Here is a 17810-nt window from a genome sequence, read left to right on the forward strand (position 1 = left end):
GGGGGGGGGGGGGGGGGGGGGGGGCAGGTGCATGTCAGCAGAATACAGGTGAGTGGCGTTGGTGGGGATAGAAGTGGTGGCAAACATGGCAGTAGGAGTGGCAGAAGTCACTAAGCGTGTGACATCAGTGATGATGTGAGGGGCGGAAGTGATGTCACGTGTGGTGCATGAGGAATTGTGAGGGGCGGAAGTGGCCATTGAAGCGGCCATGATGGGAGCGGAAGTGATGTCATCGATCACCGTGGGGATGGTAGCTGCACCAGCCGCATGGCTAATGGTGTCCGAACAGTTCCAGAGGCCGGGGAAATCTTCTGGAATGTTTGAGGAGCGCTGGTTACGGGGGTGGGTAGATAAAAGTTTGTTGTACTTACAGTTTTTGATGTTTCAGATGGAGTTGAAATACTGTTTGTTGAGAGTATGAATTCCCCTGAGGATGTAGGACAGAGTAGGTCCTTTGCAATTCTGAGAGAGTGTGGCCCTCAGCTGAGGCAGGGCTGACTGTAGAGAGGTTAGGTGCCGGCGCATTGCTGCAAGCGTGGAGCGGAGGATCTTGAAAGAGAACTGTTGCTGGTGTTTTTGAATCTGTAGTCTGTACTGTTTGTCCTGTTCGGGTCCGAACTCTGCTGGTTTAAAGGTGGTCTGGAGTCCGTGTGGGATGAGTTGGTTACAGAGGCAGGCAAATGTGGCTGTGATAGCGAGTTTGTTTCAGGACATGGTTGAAGAGTTTCAGGACAGTGAAAATGACCTGGGAGTTGCAGTGGGAGAGGGACTCCCTGAGATTCTTGGAGAGAGAGGGGGAAAACTTCTTCAAGGCAGGCATCCTTGCAAGAGGGTTCGCAGTAGCGTTAAAATCAACTAGGTAAAAACAATGACTGCAGAGGCTGGAAACCAGATTTTGGATTAGAATGGTGCTGGAAAAGCACAGCAGTTCTGGCAGAATCCGAGGAGCAAGAAAATCGACGTTTCGGGCAAAAGCCCTTCATCAGGAATAGAGGCAGAGTGCCTGCAGGGTGGAGAGACAAATGAAAGGAGGGTGTGGGTGGGGAGAAAGTAGCATGGAGTACAATAGGTGAGTGTGTGTGGGGATGGAGGTGATAGGTCAGAGAGGAGGGTGGAGTGGATAGATGGAAAGGGAGATCGACAGGTAGCACAGTGATATACACATTGATGGGGAACACAGTGACATAGGAGGGCTGTTGTCTGCTGCAAAGGGACTTAGATATGATGCAGAGCTGGGCTGAGGAGTGGCAGATGGAGTTCAACCCTGTCAAGTGTGAGGTTGTCCATTTTGGAAGGACAAATAAGAATGCGGAATATAGGGTTAACGGTAGGGTTCTTAGTGAGGTGGAGGAGCAGAGGGATCTTGGGGTCTATGTTCATAGCTCTTTGAAAGTTGCCACTCAGGTGGATAGAGCTTGTAAGAAGGCCTATGGTGTATTAGCATTCATTAGCAGAGGGACTGAATTCAAGACTCGTGAGGTGATGTTGCAGCTGTACAGGATCTTGGTAAGGTCACATTTGGAGTACTGTGTGCAGTTCTGGTCGCCTCATTTTAGGAAAGATGTGGAAGTTTTGGAGAGGGTGCAGAGGAGATTTACCAGGATGTTGCCTGGAATGGAGAATTGGTCGTACGAGGATAGGTTGAGAGTGCTAGATCTTTTCTCATTGGAACGGCGAAGGATGAGGGGTGACTTGATAGAGGTTTATAAGATGATCAGGGGAATAGATAGAGAAGAGAGTCAGAGACTTTTTCCCCGGGTACAACAGAGTGTTACAGGGAGACATAAATTTAAGGTGAAGGGTGGAAGGTATAGGGGGGATGTCAGGGGTAGGTTCTTTACCCAGAGAGTGGTGGGGGCATGGAATGCGCTGCCTGTGGGAGTGGCAGAGTCAGAATCATTGGTGACCTTTAAGCGGCAATTGGATAGGTACATGGATAGGTGCTTATGCTAGGACAAATGTTCTGCATAACATCGTGGGCCGAAGGGCCTGTTCTGTGCTGTATTGTTCTATGTTCGATGTTCTATGTTCTATACACATGGACTGGAAACACAGTGATATACACATTGACTGGGAAATTTGTGATATACACATTGACTGGGTAGACTGTGATATACACATGGACTGGGAACACTGTGATATACACGTTGACTGGGAAGACTGTGATATCCACATGGACTGGAAACACAGTGATATACACATTGACTGGGAAGACTGTGATATACATATGGACTGGGAGCACAGTGACAGACACATGAACTGGGAACACAGTGATATACACGTGGACTGGGAGCACAGTGATATACACGTAGACTGGCAACAGAGTGACATACACGTGAACTGCGAACATGGTGATATACACATTGATGGGGAACACAGTGATATATATATTTACTGGGAACACAGTGATATACACACTGACTGGGTGCACAGTGATATACATATGGACTGGGAACAAGGTGATGTACACAAGGACTGGGAACACAGTGATATACACATTGACTGGGAGCGTAGTGATATAGACATTGACTGGGAACACTATTATACACATTTCCTGGGAACACTGATATACACAAGGACTGGGAGCACAGTGACATACACACTGACTGAAAACACAGTGATATACACACTACTGGGAACATTGTGATATACACACTGGGAGCACAGTGACATACACATTGACTGGGAACACAGTGATATACACACTACTGGGAACACTGTGATATATACACTGGGAACACTGATATACACATTGACCGGGAACACAGTGATGTACACATTGACAGGGAGCACAGTGATATACACATTGACTGGGAACACTGTGATATACACATTGACTGGGAGCACAGTGGTATATACGTGGACTGGCAACACAGTGACATACACATGAACTGCGAACATGGTGATATACACATTGATGGGGAACACAGTGATATGCACATTGACTGTGAGGACAGTGATATACACACTGGACTGGGAACACGGTGATATACACATTGACTGGGAAAACAGTGATATACACATTGACTGGGAACACTGTGATATACACATTGACTGGGAAAACAGTGATATGCACATTGACTGTGAGGACAGTGATATACACACTGACTGGGAACACAGTGATATACACATTGACTGGGAACACTGTGATATACACATTGACTGGGAGTGTAGTGATATACACACTGACTGGGAACACTGTGATATACACATTGACTGGGAGCACAGTGACATACACATTGACTGGGAGCACAGTGATATACACACTGACTGGGAACACTGTGATATACACATTGACTGGGAACACAGTGATATACACATTGACTGGGAGTGTAGTGATATACACATGGACTGGGAACACTGTATTATACACATTTACTGGGAACACTGATATACACATGGACTGGGAGCACAGTGACATACACACTGACTGGAAACACAGTGATATACACATGGACTGGGAACACTGTATTATACACATTTACTGGGAACATGGATATACACATGGACTGGGAGCACAGTGACATACACACTGACTGAAAACACAGTGATATACACACTACTGGGAACACTGTAATATATACACTGGGAACACTGTGATATACACATTGACCGGGAACACAGTGACATACACATTGACTGGGAGCACAGTGATATACACACTGACTGGGAACACTGTGATACACATTGACTGGGAACACAGTGACATACACATTGACTGGGAGCACAGTGACATACACATTGACTGGGAGCACAGTGTTATATACACTGGCTGGGAACACTGTGATATACACATTGACTGGGAACACAGTGATATACACACTGACTGGGAACACTGTAATATACAAACTGACTGGGAACACTGTGATATACACATTGACTGGGTGCACAGTGAAGTACACATTGCCTGGAAACGCAGTAAATACGTACAGATATTTGGGTCATATTGGTACACAGAAGTTTCTACTTTTATTTTTCATTCCCAGAATCTGCAGTGTTTTGCTTTTATTCGATTAGTATGAATTCCTATCAGGGATGGTCAATGCTGGACCAATTGTGGGTCGTAACCAGAGGTGGTAGTGGGTGAGTATTCTGGAAAGACAGGGCAGGGTTTTGGATTAGTGGAAGGCTGATTTTATGAAGATAAGGGAAGATCGGGTCATGATTGACTAATTGAGAATAATTCTACAGTAAAACAGTGGAGGTGGGGATTATTCAAAGTGGAACTGGGGAAAATAAGGGCTCAACTTGTTCCCTTTAGAGTGAAATGTAGGAACTACATTCCCAGAGAAGATGGATATCTTGGAGTATTCAGGACTGAAGGAAAATGCAAAGGGAGATATCTAACAGGCACATAGGGAGTAAATCAGCAGCGATGGTGTATAATAATCATGTAACTGAACACAGAGTGTATGCTGGGATGGGGGATTTCAATGGGCTATCACCAACAGTGGCTTGCCAGTAGCACTCCTGATCAAGCTGGTCGGGTCCTAAAGGACATTGCTGCTAGGCTGGGCTTGTAGCAGATGATGAGGAACCAAGTGAAGGGGAAAATTGGCTTGACCTCATGTAACGTATCAATCCATGGCAGTCTCGGTAGGAATGGCCACACATAGTCCTTGTGATGGAGACAAAGTCCTGTCCTTACATTAAGAATACCCTCCATTTGATGGCACTAACACCACCCGGACAGGGATGGATTTTGAACAGATCTAGAAACCCAAAGCTGGACATCCATGAGGCACTGTGGCCACCAACAACAGCAGAACTGTACTCCAGCACAATCTGTAACCTCATGGCCCAGCCATGTGCCCCACTCAACCATTACCATCCAACCAGGGGATCAACCCTGGTTCAATGGAGAGTGCAGGAGGGCATGCCAGGAGCAGCACCAGGCAGACCTGAAAATGTGGTTTCAACCTGGCGAAGCTACCAAACAGGATGACATGCATGCCAAACAGCATCAACAGCAAATGATTGACAGAGCTAAGCGATCCCAAAACCAACAGATCAGATCTAAGCTCTGCAGTCCTGCTGCATCCAGTTGGGAATGATGGTGGATAATTAAACAGCTCACTGAAGGAGGAAACTCCACGAATATCCCCATCCTCAATGATGGAGGAGCATAGCACATCAGCACAAAAGATAAAGCTGAAGCTTTAACCTCAATCTTCAGCTAGAAGTGCAGAGTGGATGATCCATCTCCGCCTTCTCCAGTGATCCCCAGTTATCACCAATGCCAATCTTCAGCTCCAAATCAATTCACTCCACGTGATAAAAAGAAACAGGTAAAGACACTAGATACTGAAAAGGCTATGGGCCCTGACAACATTCTGGCAATAGTATTGAAGACTTGTGCTCCAGAATGTGCTGCTCCCCTAGCCATGCTGTCCCAGTACAGTTACACACTGGAATCAAACTGACAATTGATAACCACAATCTGACACATATTGCTGTCGGAAATGTTCCTGAACACAATCCAGGAATTTTGCTGCCCTTTATATTCCCAGTATACAAGTTGCTATACAGGTAATTAAAATACTCTTTTCTCACCACGCTATGCTGTTTGCACCTCTCTCGAATTTCCTTGTAGATTTGTTCTTCTAAAATCTTCACACAACGGGCTGCTCTATAGATGAGACCAAGCAATATAACTGCACCCTTCTTACTGCTGACCTCTAGCCAAATCGATTCTGAAACATTCCTTTCCTTAACTAAAAACACCAGTCCTCCTGCTCTTTACCCTGTTGATCCTTTCTGAACACCTTGTACCCAGGAATATTTAACTCCGACCTCTCATTCCTTAAACCTGTTCTCTGTTATGGCCATGACATGATAGTCCCACACAGAAGTAGGATGTGTAACTCCCCAGTCTCATTCAGGCAGAGTAACTCTGAATCAAACTTCCTGACCTTCCCTGTACTCCAACTCCACCTATTAACTTATTCCTTTTAGTTTAGTCCTGCCCACCTCACCCAGCATCTTGTACACCCTGGTTTCACTTTCTGTCCTGTTTCCCACATTAGCTGAGGTAGTTCTGATCTTCCCAATAAGCACCATCAGATCATCCCTCCTGCACCATCTTTCCAGTATTCATCTGTACTCATCTGCTTGTGGGATCATGAATAATCTGGAGATTACTATTTTAAACATCCTGCTGGTTATTTTTCCACCTTGGTCCTGAATTCTGATTGCAGGACCACATCCCTGTTCCTATCTATGTTGTTAGTGCCAATGTGGACCACAGCCTTTGAATTTCTGTCTGCTTGGTAGGATGCGGTGATTGGAGACCTGCCGTGTTCTCTGCTGGGATCTCAACTTCTTATACTTCACATCAATGATTTCGTTGAGGGGAGCTAAGATGTGGTGTCTACATTCTCAGGAAACACCAAAATAATTTCTTTCTCTCCACAGATGCTGCCAGACTTGCTGAGTTTCTCTAGCAATTTCTGTTTTTGTTTCAGATTTTCAACGTCCATCCCGTTTTACTTTAGGTCAGAAAGTATGTGGTGACAAAGACGTCGGAAGAGATGGATATGTCGACTGAGTGGGCCAGATGGAATAAAATGTGGGAAATTGTGACTATGGCAATGAAAAATGAAAAAAAAGAGTATGACTTAAATGGAGAATGGCTGCAGAATTCTATTATGCTTTTCACATCTACATAAACGTAAATGTTTTATTGTCTCATACAAGGGTTTTAAGTGTTCTGACGTCTGAGTCACAAAAGGTCAGTTTGTAGGTGTAGCATGTAGTCTAGATCAGACTGGTGCTGGAAAAGCACAGCAGGTCAGGCAGCATCCGAGGAGCAGGAAAATTGATGTTTCGGGCAAAAGGAATAGAGGCAGAGAGCCTGAAGGGTGGAGAGAGGTATAGCATGTACTCAGGAAGTGAATGGGGTCTTCTCCTCAATGATGTGAGCATCTGTGAAGAAATATCACTGACCTTCTTGTTCTTTGGTGGAATCCGGCGATTTCTGCTTTTCTTCACCAGTTGTTTGAGGATCTGTGTCTGGGTTTGAGCTGATGTAGTATGAGTGCTGAACAACATGGTTGTTACCAGCACCTCCTTGATGTTTCTGCCGGCCTTGCTGTCAGCAGGAACACTGTATCTCCTCAAGAACTCCACTCGCTGGCCACTGCAAACTGCACCAGGCAAAGCAAAAAAGGCAATCCTCATTAATTCCCTGTGGCTGACATCAAAGCAGTCACTAGTAGAATTTCTTCCCAGCATTTCAGGTCACACTCAAGAGAAATTTGAGTTACCCACTCATGCTTGCATTCTAAAGCAGTATTCTGGCAGGATGTGCCAAGGCCACACTTGGAATATTGTGTTCAGTTTTGGTCACCTCATTATAGGAAGGATGTGGAAGCTTTAGAGAGGGTGCAGAGGAGATTTACCAGGATGCTGCCTGGACTGGAAGGCATGTCTTATGAAGAAAGGTTGAGGGAGCTAGGGCTTTTCTCATTGGAGTGAAGAAGGATGAGAGGTAACTTGATAGAGGTGTACAAGATGATGAGAGGCATAGATAGAGTGGAGGAGAGAGAGGGCCTGGATGGGTCTGTGGAGAGGAAGAGGCAGAGGGCCTGGAGGCCATCCTTGTGGGGTATGGACGTGTATAAGCACTGCACATCAATAGGGAAGAGAAAGCGCTGGGGGTTGGGGAACTCGATGTTGCTGAAGAGATGGAGAGAGTGGTTGGTGATATAGGTGGAAAGTACCTGAACCAAGGGGGAGAAGATGGAGTCGAGGTAGGATGAGATGAGTTGGCGGGGCAGGAACATGCCAAGACGATGGGTCAGCCGGGGTAGTTGGGCTTGTTGAGCTTGGGAAGCAGGTAGAACCGGGCAGTGCAGGGCTGGGGGACTATGAGTTTAGAGGCAGTAGAGGGGAGATCACTGGAGGCAATGAGAGCAAGGACAGTGTGGGTGATTGTGCCCTGATGGGTCGTGGGCAAGGGGGAGGTAGGATGTGGTGCTGAACTAGTCCTCACCTTCAACAACTCTTCCTTTAATTACTCCCATTTCCTCCAAATCAAGAGGATGGTCATGGGCCCCAGCTACACCTGCCTCTTTATTGGCTATGTCGAACAGTCCTTCTTCAGTCCCTATACAGGCACTGTGCCCCAACTCTTCCACCATTACATTGATGACTGCATTGGTCCAGTGTCCTGTACCCAGGCTGAACTGGAGCAGTTCATTCACTTCGCCCACAACTTCCACCCCACCCTCATATTCACTTGGTCCATCTCAGGCATCTCCCTCCCTCACCCTTCTTGACATCTCCATTTTCATCTCCGGTGACAGTGTCCAGATGGATGTTTACTATAAACCCACAGACTTCCATAACCACCTGGACTACACCTCTTCCTACCCAGTATCCTGCAAGAACTCCATCCCATTCTCCCAATTCCTCTGCCTCCGCCGCATTTGCTCTGAGGAGACATTCCAATCACGAGCATCCCAGATATCCACCTATTTTGAACAACGTGTTTTTCCTCCCTATGTCATTCAGACAGCCCTCCACTGCACCACCTCCATTTCCTGTTCCACTGCTCTAAACCCCTCCCCCTTCCAAAGCAATAAAGACAGAGTCCCTCCTGTCCTCACCTACCACCCCACCAGTTTCCACATCCAATGCATCATTATCCTTAAACACTTCCGCCAACTCAAACTAGACTCCACCACCAAGAATATCTTCCCCTCCCCACTCCCCGTAAGGACCGTTCCCTTCGACAGTCCTTGGTTTGCACCACTCTCTCCACCAACGCCCCCGAACCCCCAGGTACTTTCCCCTGCAACTGGAAAAGATGCAAAATCTGCCGGTGCACCACCTCCTCACCTCCATCCCGGGCTCCAACCAGACCTTCCAGGTGAGACAGAGGTTCACCTGCCTCTCCTCCAACCTAGTTTACTATATCTAGTGCTCCCGCTGCCGTCTTCTCTACATTAGGGAGACCAATTGTAAATGTAGGGAATGGTTCACTGAGCATCTCAGCCGGGCCCGCAGGGGCTAACCAGACTCTCAGTCACCGCCCATTTTGATTCCCCTTCCCATTCCCTTTCCGACATCCTTGGCTTCCTCCATTGCCAAAACGAACCAAACCACAAATTGGAGGAACAACATCTCAGCTTCTTCCTGAGCAGCCTCCAGCACGGAGGACTCCACATTGAGTTCTCCAATTTCAAATACCCTTCCTTTCCCACCCCCCATCTCCCTTCCCAGTCCCTCCCCTTCCATTCCACTCCTCCCAGCCTCCTAACAGATTCATTCTTCCCACTGACCAATCAGGTTATACTCTCTGCCTGTCTTCACCTATCCTCACCTCACCGCCCTGCCCCCACCACCCCCTTTACCTGCAGCTCCCCTCACACCCACCCCCCAGTCCTGAAGAAGGGTTACACCTGAAACATCAATTTCTCCACTTCCTGATGCTGCCTGGCTTGCTGTGTTCTTCCAGCCTCCTGTCTGTTTATTATGGATAGAGTGGATAGCTAGAGACATATTCCCAGGGCAGAATTGTCTATCATGAGGGGGTACAATTTCCAGGTGATTGGAGGAAGGTTGAAGGGAGATGCCAGAGGTCGGTTCTTTACCCGTGTGTGGAATGCATTGCCAGCAGTGGGAGGAGAGTCAGAGACATTAGGGACATTTAAGGCACATGGAAGATAGTACAATGAAGAGTATGTAGATTAGTCTGATCTTAGAGTAGAATAAAAGGTCGACACAACATCCAAGAGTCGAAGGGCCTGTACTGTGCTGCACTGTTCTATGATCTATCGTAGAGATGTTAAGCCAAGACCCAGACTGCCCTCTCATATGGACATGTATCCCATGGCACCATTCAAAGAAAGGCTGGGGATTTTTACCTTGCATTGATGCTACAAACAACATTACCAAAACCAATTCTCTGGTCATTTTCAAACTGTCGTCATTGTTTCTCAGTGTGAAAATTGGCTGATGGGATGGTTACATTACAACAGTGGCTGCATTCCATTATGTAAAGCTTTGGGATGACCCGAGGGGGTAACAAACGCAAAGAGAAAAACAACTTGCTTTCTGAAGCACCTATATAAATGTAAATGTTTTGTTCTTTCTTAATGGCCCTGATTCAGTGGGGTGCCTGAGGTAGACAGCTCATAACTCAGCAAGGGTCTGTTCCTGCTTAAAGCTACAAGTGTGAATGATGTAAACACATCAGCTGGAACAGGAGATGTGACGGGGAGGGGCAGAATCAAATCAACTGATCATAAAGAACGAGCAATACAGCAGCTCGGTTACACAAACCTGAAGGAATGCACGAGGGGCAGGAGTTCAAATCCTACTGCTGTCGCTGGAGAAATTAATTCCAGTTAATTAAATAAATCTGGAATAGAAAATGTCAGTAATGATATAGGATTGTTAGAAAAGCCCATCTGGTTCACTGATGTTCTTTAGAGAAGGAAATCTATACGCTTTACAAAAATATTTTGACTCTGTTCTCCTCTGAAATGTTGTGGTATCAGTTACTATCAATAAAATTACTCAAAGCCATCTCCTTGGGAGCAATTAGGGATGGCAATAAATGCTGGCCTTGCTAAGATCCACATTCCCCTGAATGAACAATGCTAATTGATCAGTGAGGAAAGGTAGTGTCATGGCTGATGGCGGATTCCAGTTACTGTGACGCCTACTAATGGTGACTGCTTGGACACAAGTAGAAGTCATGAATTCTTTGTGCCTGGCGAAAACCTGCTTTGAGGATTATTGGGTTATACCTGAGTTTGTTTGGCACAAAGACGCAGCCTCAAACAGTACAGAAAAGCCCCTACTGATAAAAATGGACCAACTTTGTTAACAGCAATGCTGTCTTCACACCCAATTCTCATCATATTTTGCAGTGATAGTTCTCAACAAAATCATCTTGCATTTATATGGCATCTCACTGGAGCATTAAAATTGTGAAATTGAATAATGCCGAAGGAGGGGCCCTGTTCAGGGCTCTGACCAACCCTCCTGCTCCTTCATCCAACCACCTCTTTCCCCTTGAAGCATTCATCCAATTCTTGTTTTTCTCCTTCTGTTTCCTATGTGTGGGCATTATTGGCAATGCCAGCATTTGTTGTCTGTAGCTAATTGCCTGCGACGTGAGTGGCAAGTCACCAGAGCAAACTTGACACTGACCCATTTAAATCACACAACACCAGGTTATAGTCCAACAGGTTTATTTGGAATCACTCGAGGTAATTCCAGGTAAGGTAAGGGACTAAAAGTTTAGTTGGAGGTGGAATTTAATTAAGGTCTTAAAAGAGGTGTATGACAAAGAGAGGTGGAGAGGTGTATAGAATTTCAGAACTGAATAGTATGCTCACCAATGATGGGCTAGAAAACTGGGGCTTGAATGAAAGGCCACAACAGGTGGAGAACAGAGCTCTTGAAGGTCACTCACAAAGCTGGCTCTCTCTCTTTGAGCTGGCAAGGGTACCATGAGAATTTAGTTTATTAGTTCATGGGATGTTGGCATCATAGAACATAGAACATAGAAAAATACAGCGCAGTACAGGCCCTTTGGCCCTCGATGTTGCACCGATCCAAGCCCATCTAACCTACACTAGCCCACTATCCTCCATATGCCTATCCAATGCCCGTTTAAATGCCCATAAAGAGGGAGAGTCCACCACTGCTAGATGGGGTACTGGGCTAATGGTTGGATACTTGGTAGTGTGGATGAGCAGAGGGATCTTGGTGTCCATGTACACAGATCTCTGAAAGTTGCCACCCAGGTAAATAGTGCTGTGAAGAAGGCATATGGTGTACTGGCTTTTATTGGTAGAGGAATTGAGTTCCGGACCCCTGAGGTCATGTTGCAGTTGTATAAGACTCTGGTGCGGCCGCATCTGGAGTACTGTGTGCAGTTTTGGTCGCCATACTATAGGAAGGATGTGGAGGCACTGGAACGGGTGCAGAGGAGGTTTACCAGGATGTTGCCTGGTATGGTAGGAAGATCGTATGAGGAAAGGCTGAGGCACTTGGGGCTGTTTTCATTGGAGAAAAGAAGGTTTAGGGGTGACTTGATAGAGGTGTAAAAGATGATTAGGGGTTTAGATAGGGTCGACAGTGAGAATCTTTTTCCACGTATGGAGTCAGCTATTACAAGGGGGCATAGCTTTAAATTAAGGGGTGGTAGGTATAGGACAGATGTTAGGGGTAGGTTCTTTACTCAGCGAGTCGTGAGTTCATGGAATGCCCTGCCAGTAGCAGTGGTGGACTCTCCCTCTTTATGGGCATTTAAACGGGCATTGGATAGGCATATGGAGGATAGTGGGCTGGTGTAGGTTAGGTGGGCTTGGATCGGTGCAACATCGAGGGCCAAAGGGCCTGTACTGCGCTGTATTCTTCTATGTTCTATGTTCTATGTTCTATCACTGGCTGAGTTCAGCATTTATTACCCGTCCCTAGTTGCCCCCTGAGAAGGTGCTTATTTATTGCCCATCCCCAATTGCCCAGAGGGCAGTTCAGAGTCAATCACACTGCTGTGGGACTGAAGTCACTCAGTAAGGATAGCAGATTTAATTCTCTAAACCGCGCTAGTGAATCAGATATCATCCTTCGACTATAATTTTATTCCAGTCTTTTTTATTATTGAGTCCAAATTTCATCATTAGATATGGTGGGATTTGAACCCATATCTCTGAGCATCAGTCAGAGAGTCACACAGGATGGAAAAAGACCTTGCAATCCAATTCGTCCATGCTAACCAAGTTTCCCAAACTAAACTACTCCCATTTACCTGCACATGGCCTGTGTCTCTCGAAACGGTTCCTGTTCATCTACCTACCCAAATGCCTTTTAAATGTAGTAACTGTACCTGCATCTAATCCGGAGTTTACTCCACACACCAACCACTCTCTATGTGAAAAGGTTGTTCCTCAGGTCCCTTTTAACACTTTTCCTTCTCACCTTAAAATATGCCCTCAAGTTTCGAACTCCCTTACCCTGAGAAAAAGACTTTGCCTATTTACCCTATCTATGTCCCCCAGGATTTTATAAACCTCTATGAGGTCACCCGTCAGCCTCCTAACACTCCGGTGAAAACAGTCCAAGCCTATCCAGTGTCTCCTTATAACTCAAATCTCCAATGCCTGTAAATCTTTTCTGAACCATTTCTTAATTGTTCATGGGATGTGGGTGTCACTGGCTAAGTTCAGCATTTATTACCAGTCCCTATTTGCCCCTGGAGAAGGTGGGGATGAGCTGCCTACTTGACTCACTGCAGTCCGTGGGCTGTGGGTAGACCCATAATGACTTAGGGAGGGAATTTCAGGATTTTAACCCAATGACACTGAAGGAACAGGGATATTTTTCCAAGTCAGGATGGGGAGTGGCTTGGAGGGGAACTTGTAGAGAGTGGTGTTCCCTGTATCTGCTGCCCTCGTAATGTGTTTGCAAGGTGTTGTTTAAGGATCTTTGGTGAATTTCTGCAGTGTGTCTGTATTACTATAACATTGCTATGAAACCCTTATCTCTCCACATTGCCCATCCTTAGTTGCCCCGTTGAGCAGATGGTGGTGAGCTGCTATCTTGAACTGCTGCATGTGGTTAGAACCACAGTACCCTTTAGGGAGGAAATTCCAGTCATACAGTACCCAGCAGTGTTGACCCAGCCACAATAAAGGCTGGTGATGCATTTACAAATCAGAACAGTGACTTCGGAGACCCAGAGTCACACTGGACAATCCCTGAGACCCAGAGTCACACTGGACAATCCCCGAGACCCAGAGTCACACTGGACAATCCCCGAGACCCAGAGGCACACAGGACAATCCCCGAGACCCAGAGTCACACTGGACAATCCCCGAGACCCAGAGTCACACTGGACAATCCCCGAGACCCAGAGGCACACAGGACAATCCCCGAGACCCAGAGCAGCACTGGGCAATCCCTGAGACCCAGAGTCACACTGGACAATCCCTGAGACCCAGAGTCACACAGGACAATCCCCGAGACCCAGAGCAGCACTGGACAATCCCCGAGACCCAGAGTCACACAGGACAATCCCCGAGACCCAGAGCAGCACTGGACAATCCCCGAGACCCAGAGTAACACTGGACAATCCCCGAGACCCAGAATCACACTGGACAATCCCCGAGACCAGAGCAGCACTGGGCAATCCCTGAGACCCAGAGTCACACTGGACAATCCCTGAGACCCAGAGTCACACAGGACAATCCCCGAGACCCAGAGCAGCACTGGGCAATCCCTGAGACCCAGAGACACACTGGACAATCCCTGAGACCCAGAGTCACACAGGACAATCCCCGAGACCCAGAGCAGCACTGGACAATCCCCCTGATCCAGAGTCACACTGGGCAATCCCTGAGACCCAGAGTCACACTGGACAATCCCTGAGACCCAGAGTCACACAGGACAATCCCCGAGACCCAGACCAGCACTGGGCAATCCCTGAGACCCAGAGTCACACTGGACAATCCCCGAGACCCAGAGCAGCACTGGACAATCCCCCTGATCCAGAGTCACACTGGGCAATCCCTGAGACCCAGAGTCACACTGGACAATCCCTGAGACCCAGAGTCACACAGGACAATCCCCGAGACCCAGACCAGCACTGGACAATCCCCGAGACCCAGAGTCACACTGGACAATTCCCGAGACCCAGAGCAGCACTGGGCAATCCCTGAGACCCAGAGTCACACTGGACAATCCCCGAGACCCAGAGTCAAACAGGACAATCCCCGAGACCCCGAGCAGCACTGGACAATCCCCGTGATCCAGAGTCACACTGGACAATCCCTGAGACCCAGAGCAGTACTGGACAATCCCCGAGACCCAGGGTCACACTGGACAATCCCCGTGATCCAGAGTCACACAGGACAATCCCTGAGACCCAGAGTCACACTGGACAATCCCCGTGATCCAGAGTCACACTGGACAATCCTTGAGACCCAGAGTCACGCTGGACAATCCTTGAGACCCAGAGTCACACTGGACAATCCTTGAGACCCAGAGTCACGCTGGACAATCCCCGAGACCCAGAGTCACACTGGACAATCCTTGAGACCCAGAGTCACACTGGACAATCCCCGTGATCCAGAGTCACGCTGGACAATCCCCGAGACCCAGAGTCACACTGGACAATCCCAGAGACCCAGAGTCACACTAGGCAATCCCCGAGACCCAGAGTAGCACTGGACTAGCCCCGAGACCCAATGCAGCACTGCACAATCCCCAAGACCCAGAGCAGCACTGGGCAATCCCTGAGACCCAGAGTCACACTGGACAATCCCCAAGACCCAGAGTCACACAGGACAATCCCCAAGACCCAGAGTCACACTGGACAATCCCCAAGACCCAGAGCAGCATTGGACATTGCTTGAAACCCAGGGCCACACTGGATAGTCCCTGAGACCCAGAGTAACACTGGACAATCCCCAAGACCCAGAGTCACACTGGACAATCCCCAAGACCAAGAGTCACACTGGACAATCTCCGAGACCCAGAGTAACACTGGACAATCCCTGAGACCCAGAGTCACACTGGACAATCCCCAAGACCCAGGGTCACAGTGGACAATCTCTGAGACCCAGAGTCACACTGGACAATCCCTGAGACCCAGAGTCACACTGGACAATCCCTGAGACGCAGAGCAGCACTGGACAATCCCCAAGACCCAGAGTCACACTGGACAATCCCCAAGACCAAGAGTCACACTGGACAATCTCCGAGACCCAGAGTAACACTGGACAATTCCCAAGACCCAGAGTCACACTGGACAATCTCCGAGACCCAGAGTAACACTGGACAATCCCTGAGACCCAGAGTCACACTGGACAATCCCCAAGACCCAGGGTCACAGTGGACAATCTCTGAGACCCAGTGTCACACTGGACAATCCCTGAGACCCAGAGTCACAGTGGGCAATCCCTGAGACCCAGAGTCACACTGGGCAATCCCTGAGACCCAGAGTCACACTGGGCAATCCCCGAGACCCAGAGTCACACTGGACAATCCCTGAGACGCAGAGCAGCACTGGACAATCCCTGAGACCCAGAGTCACACTGGACAATCCCCGAGACCCAGAGTCACACTGGGCAATCCCCGAGACCCAGAGTAGCACTGGACTAGCCCCGAGACCCAACGCAGCACTGGACAATCCCCAAGACCCAGAGTCACACTGGACAATCCCCAAGACCCAGAGCAGCACTGGACAATCCCCGAGACCCAGAGTCACACAGGACAATCCCCGAGACCCAAAATCACACTGGACAATCCCCGAGACCCAGAGTGACACTGGACAATCCCCGTGATCCAGAGTCACACTGGACAATCCCCGAGAACCAGAGTATTACTGGACAATCCCTGAGACCCAGAGCAGCACTGGACAATCCCCGAGACCCAGAGTCACACAGGACAATCCCCGAGACCCAAAATCACACTGGACAATCCCCGAGACCCAGAGTCACACTGGACAATCCCTGAGACACAGAGCAGCACTGGACAATTCCTGAGACCCAGAGTCACACTGGGCAATCCCCGAGTCCCAGAATCACACTGGACAATCTCTGAGACCCAGAGTCACACTGGACAATTCCCGAAACCCAGAGTCACACTGGACAATCCCCGAGACCCAGAGTCACACTGGACAATCCCCGTGATCCAGAGTCACACTGGACAATCCCCGAGAACCAGAGTATTACTGGACAATCCCTGAGACCCAGAGCAGCACTGGACAATCCCTGAGACCCAGGGCCCCATTGGACAATCCCTGAGACCCAGAGCAGCACTGGACCATCAAAGCTCAGCACAGGCTCTTCCATTCCCCATCAGAGGTAAATTCCCTTTCACATTCGATGCTGATATACTGGTTATGGTTTAGAGCTGATGCTCTGGTTCTGTCTCTCTTACACATAAGGATGACCTTGCTCTGACTGGTTGTTTCTGAGGGGCATTGCTGCCCAATGTTGGACTCACCGGAAGATCCAAACTCAGAGATTAACCCCATGTCCCAATTTCCCCAGCCCCTTTGAGGCTGTACCTGTATTGGGTTAACACAACCAAACCTTGTTTGCAGTGCCAATAAACCAAGAAGATTTACTTCATATAAAGCAGTGATTGAATCAGACATCACTTTCATGGATGTTAGTGACAATTTCACAGCTGAGGGAAGTGCTAATTAATTGAAGTGAAAATGGAGAGTAAAGGGAAATGGTTAATTGTCACTTAACAGCAAGAGAAATCTTGTGTTGGTTTCAACTCCAAGTAATATTACTGGAGAGATTTTACTTTGCATGTACACAGAGATGTACAATCTCAGGGCATCACAACAAACTTGATAATCAAAGAAGTCATTCTGTTAAACTATCGAGAGAAGCAGCTACAAACCGAGGTACAGCAATCTCCCACAGTCACCTGCGAGATAACAAACTGAAAATCCAAGTTAATGACAACTGGCTGGAAAAAAAACGCCTTGAAGTAGTTTGTTACCACTTGGGAGGAACCAAGATCTAGCACCAAAATATCACGCTGACCTCCGACAATGCGGCACACCCTCAGGACTGACCCTCCGACAGTGCGGCACTTCATCGGTACTGAGCCTTTGACAGTGCGGCACACACACAGGACTGACCGTCCCTCTAAAGAGCATCCCGTTAGTTCGATTAATGAGGCGAAAGAAAGGTAAGTCCCCTGGCATTAATGGCTTGTACATAACCACTCACCTACCCTATCCCTGAAACCCTCCATTTCCCCCCGGCTAACCCACTCACCTACCTATCCCTGAAACCCTCCATTTCCCCCGGCTAACCCACTCACCT

At 48.0% G+C, this 17810-nt stretch overlaps 1 protein-coding gene across 1 annotated transcript in view; it reads right to left on the bottom strand.

The window, feature by feature from the left end:
• LOC122540190 (dynein axonemal heavy chain 6-like) overlaps positions 1-17810 on the bottom strand; it is a 472579-nt gene that overhangs the window by 27836 nt on the left and 426933 nt on the right. The window contains exon 44 of the mRNA XM_043675544.1: positions 6946-7138. Coding sequence (XP_043531479.1) covers positions 6946-7138 — 193 coding nt within the window. The remainder of the gene's footprint in view (positions 1-6945; positions 7139-17810) is intronic.

The sequence above is a fragment of the Chiloscyllium plagiosum genome, chromosome 3 (assembly GCF_004010195.1).
Source record: "Chiloscyllium plagiosum isolate BGI_BamShark_2017 chromosome 3, ASM401019v2, whole genome shotgun sequence".
Taxonomy (NCBI): domain Eukaryota; kingdom Metazoa; phylum Chordata; class Chondrichthyes; order Orectolobiformes; family Hemiscylliidae; genus Chiloscyllium; species Chiloscyllium plagiosum.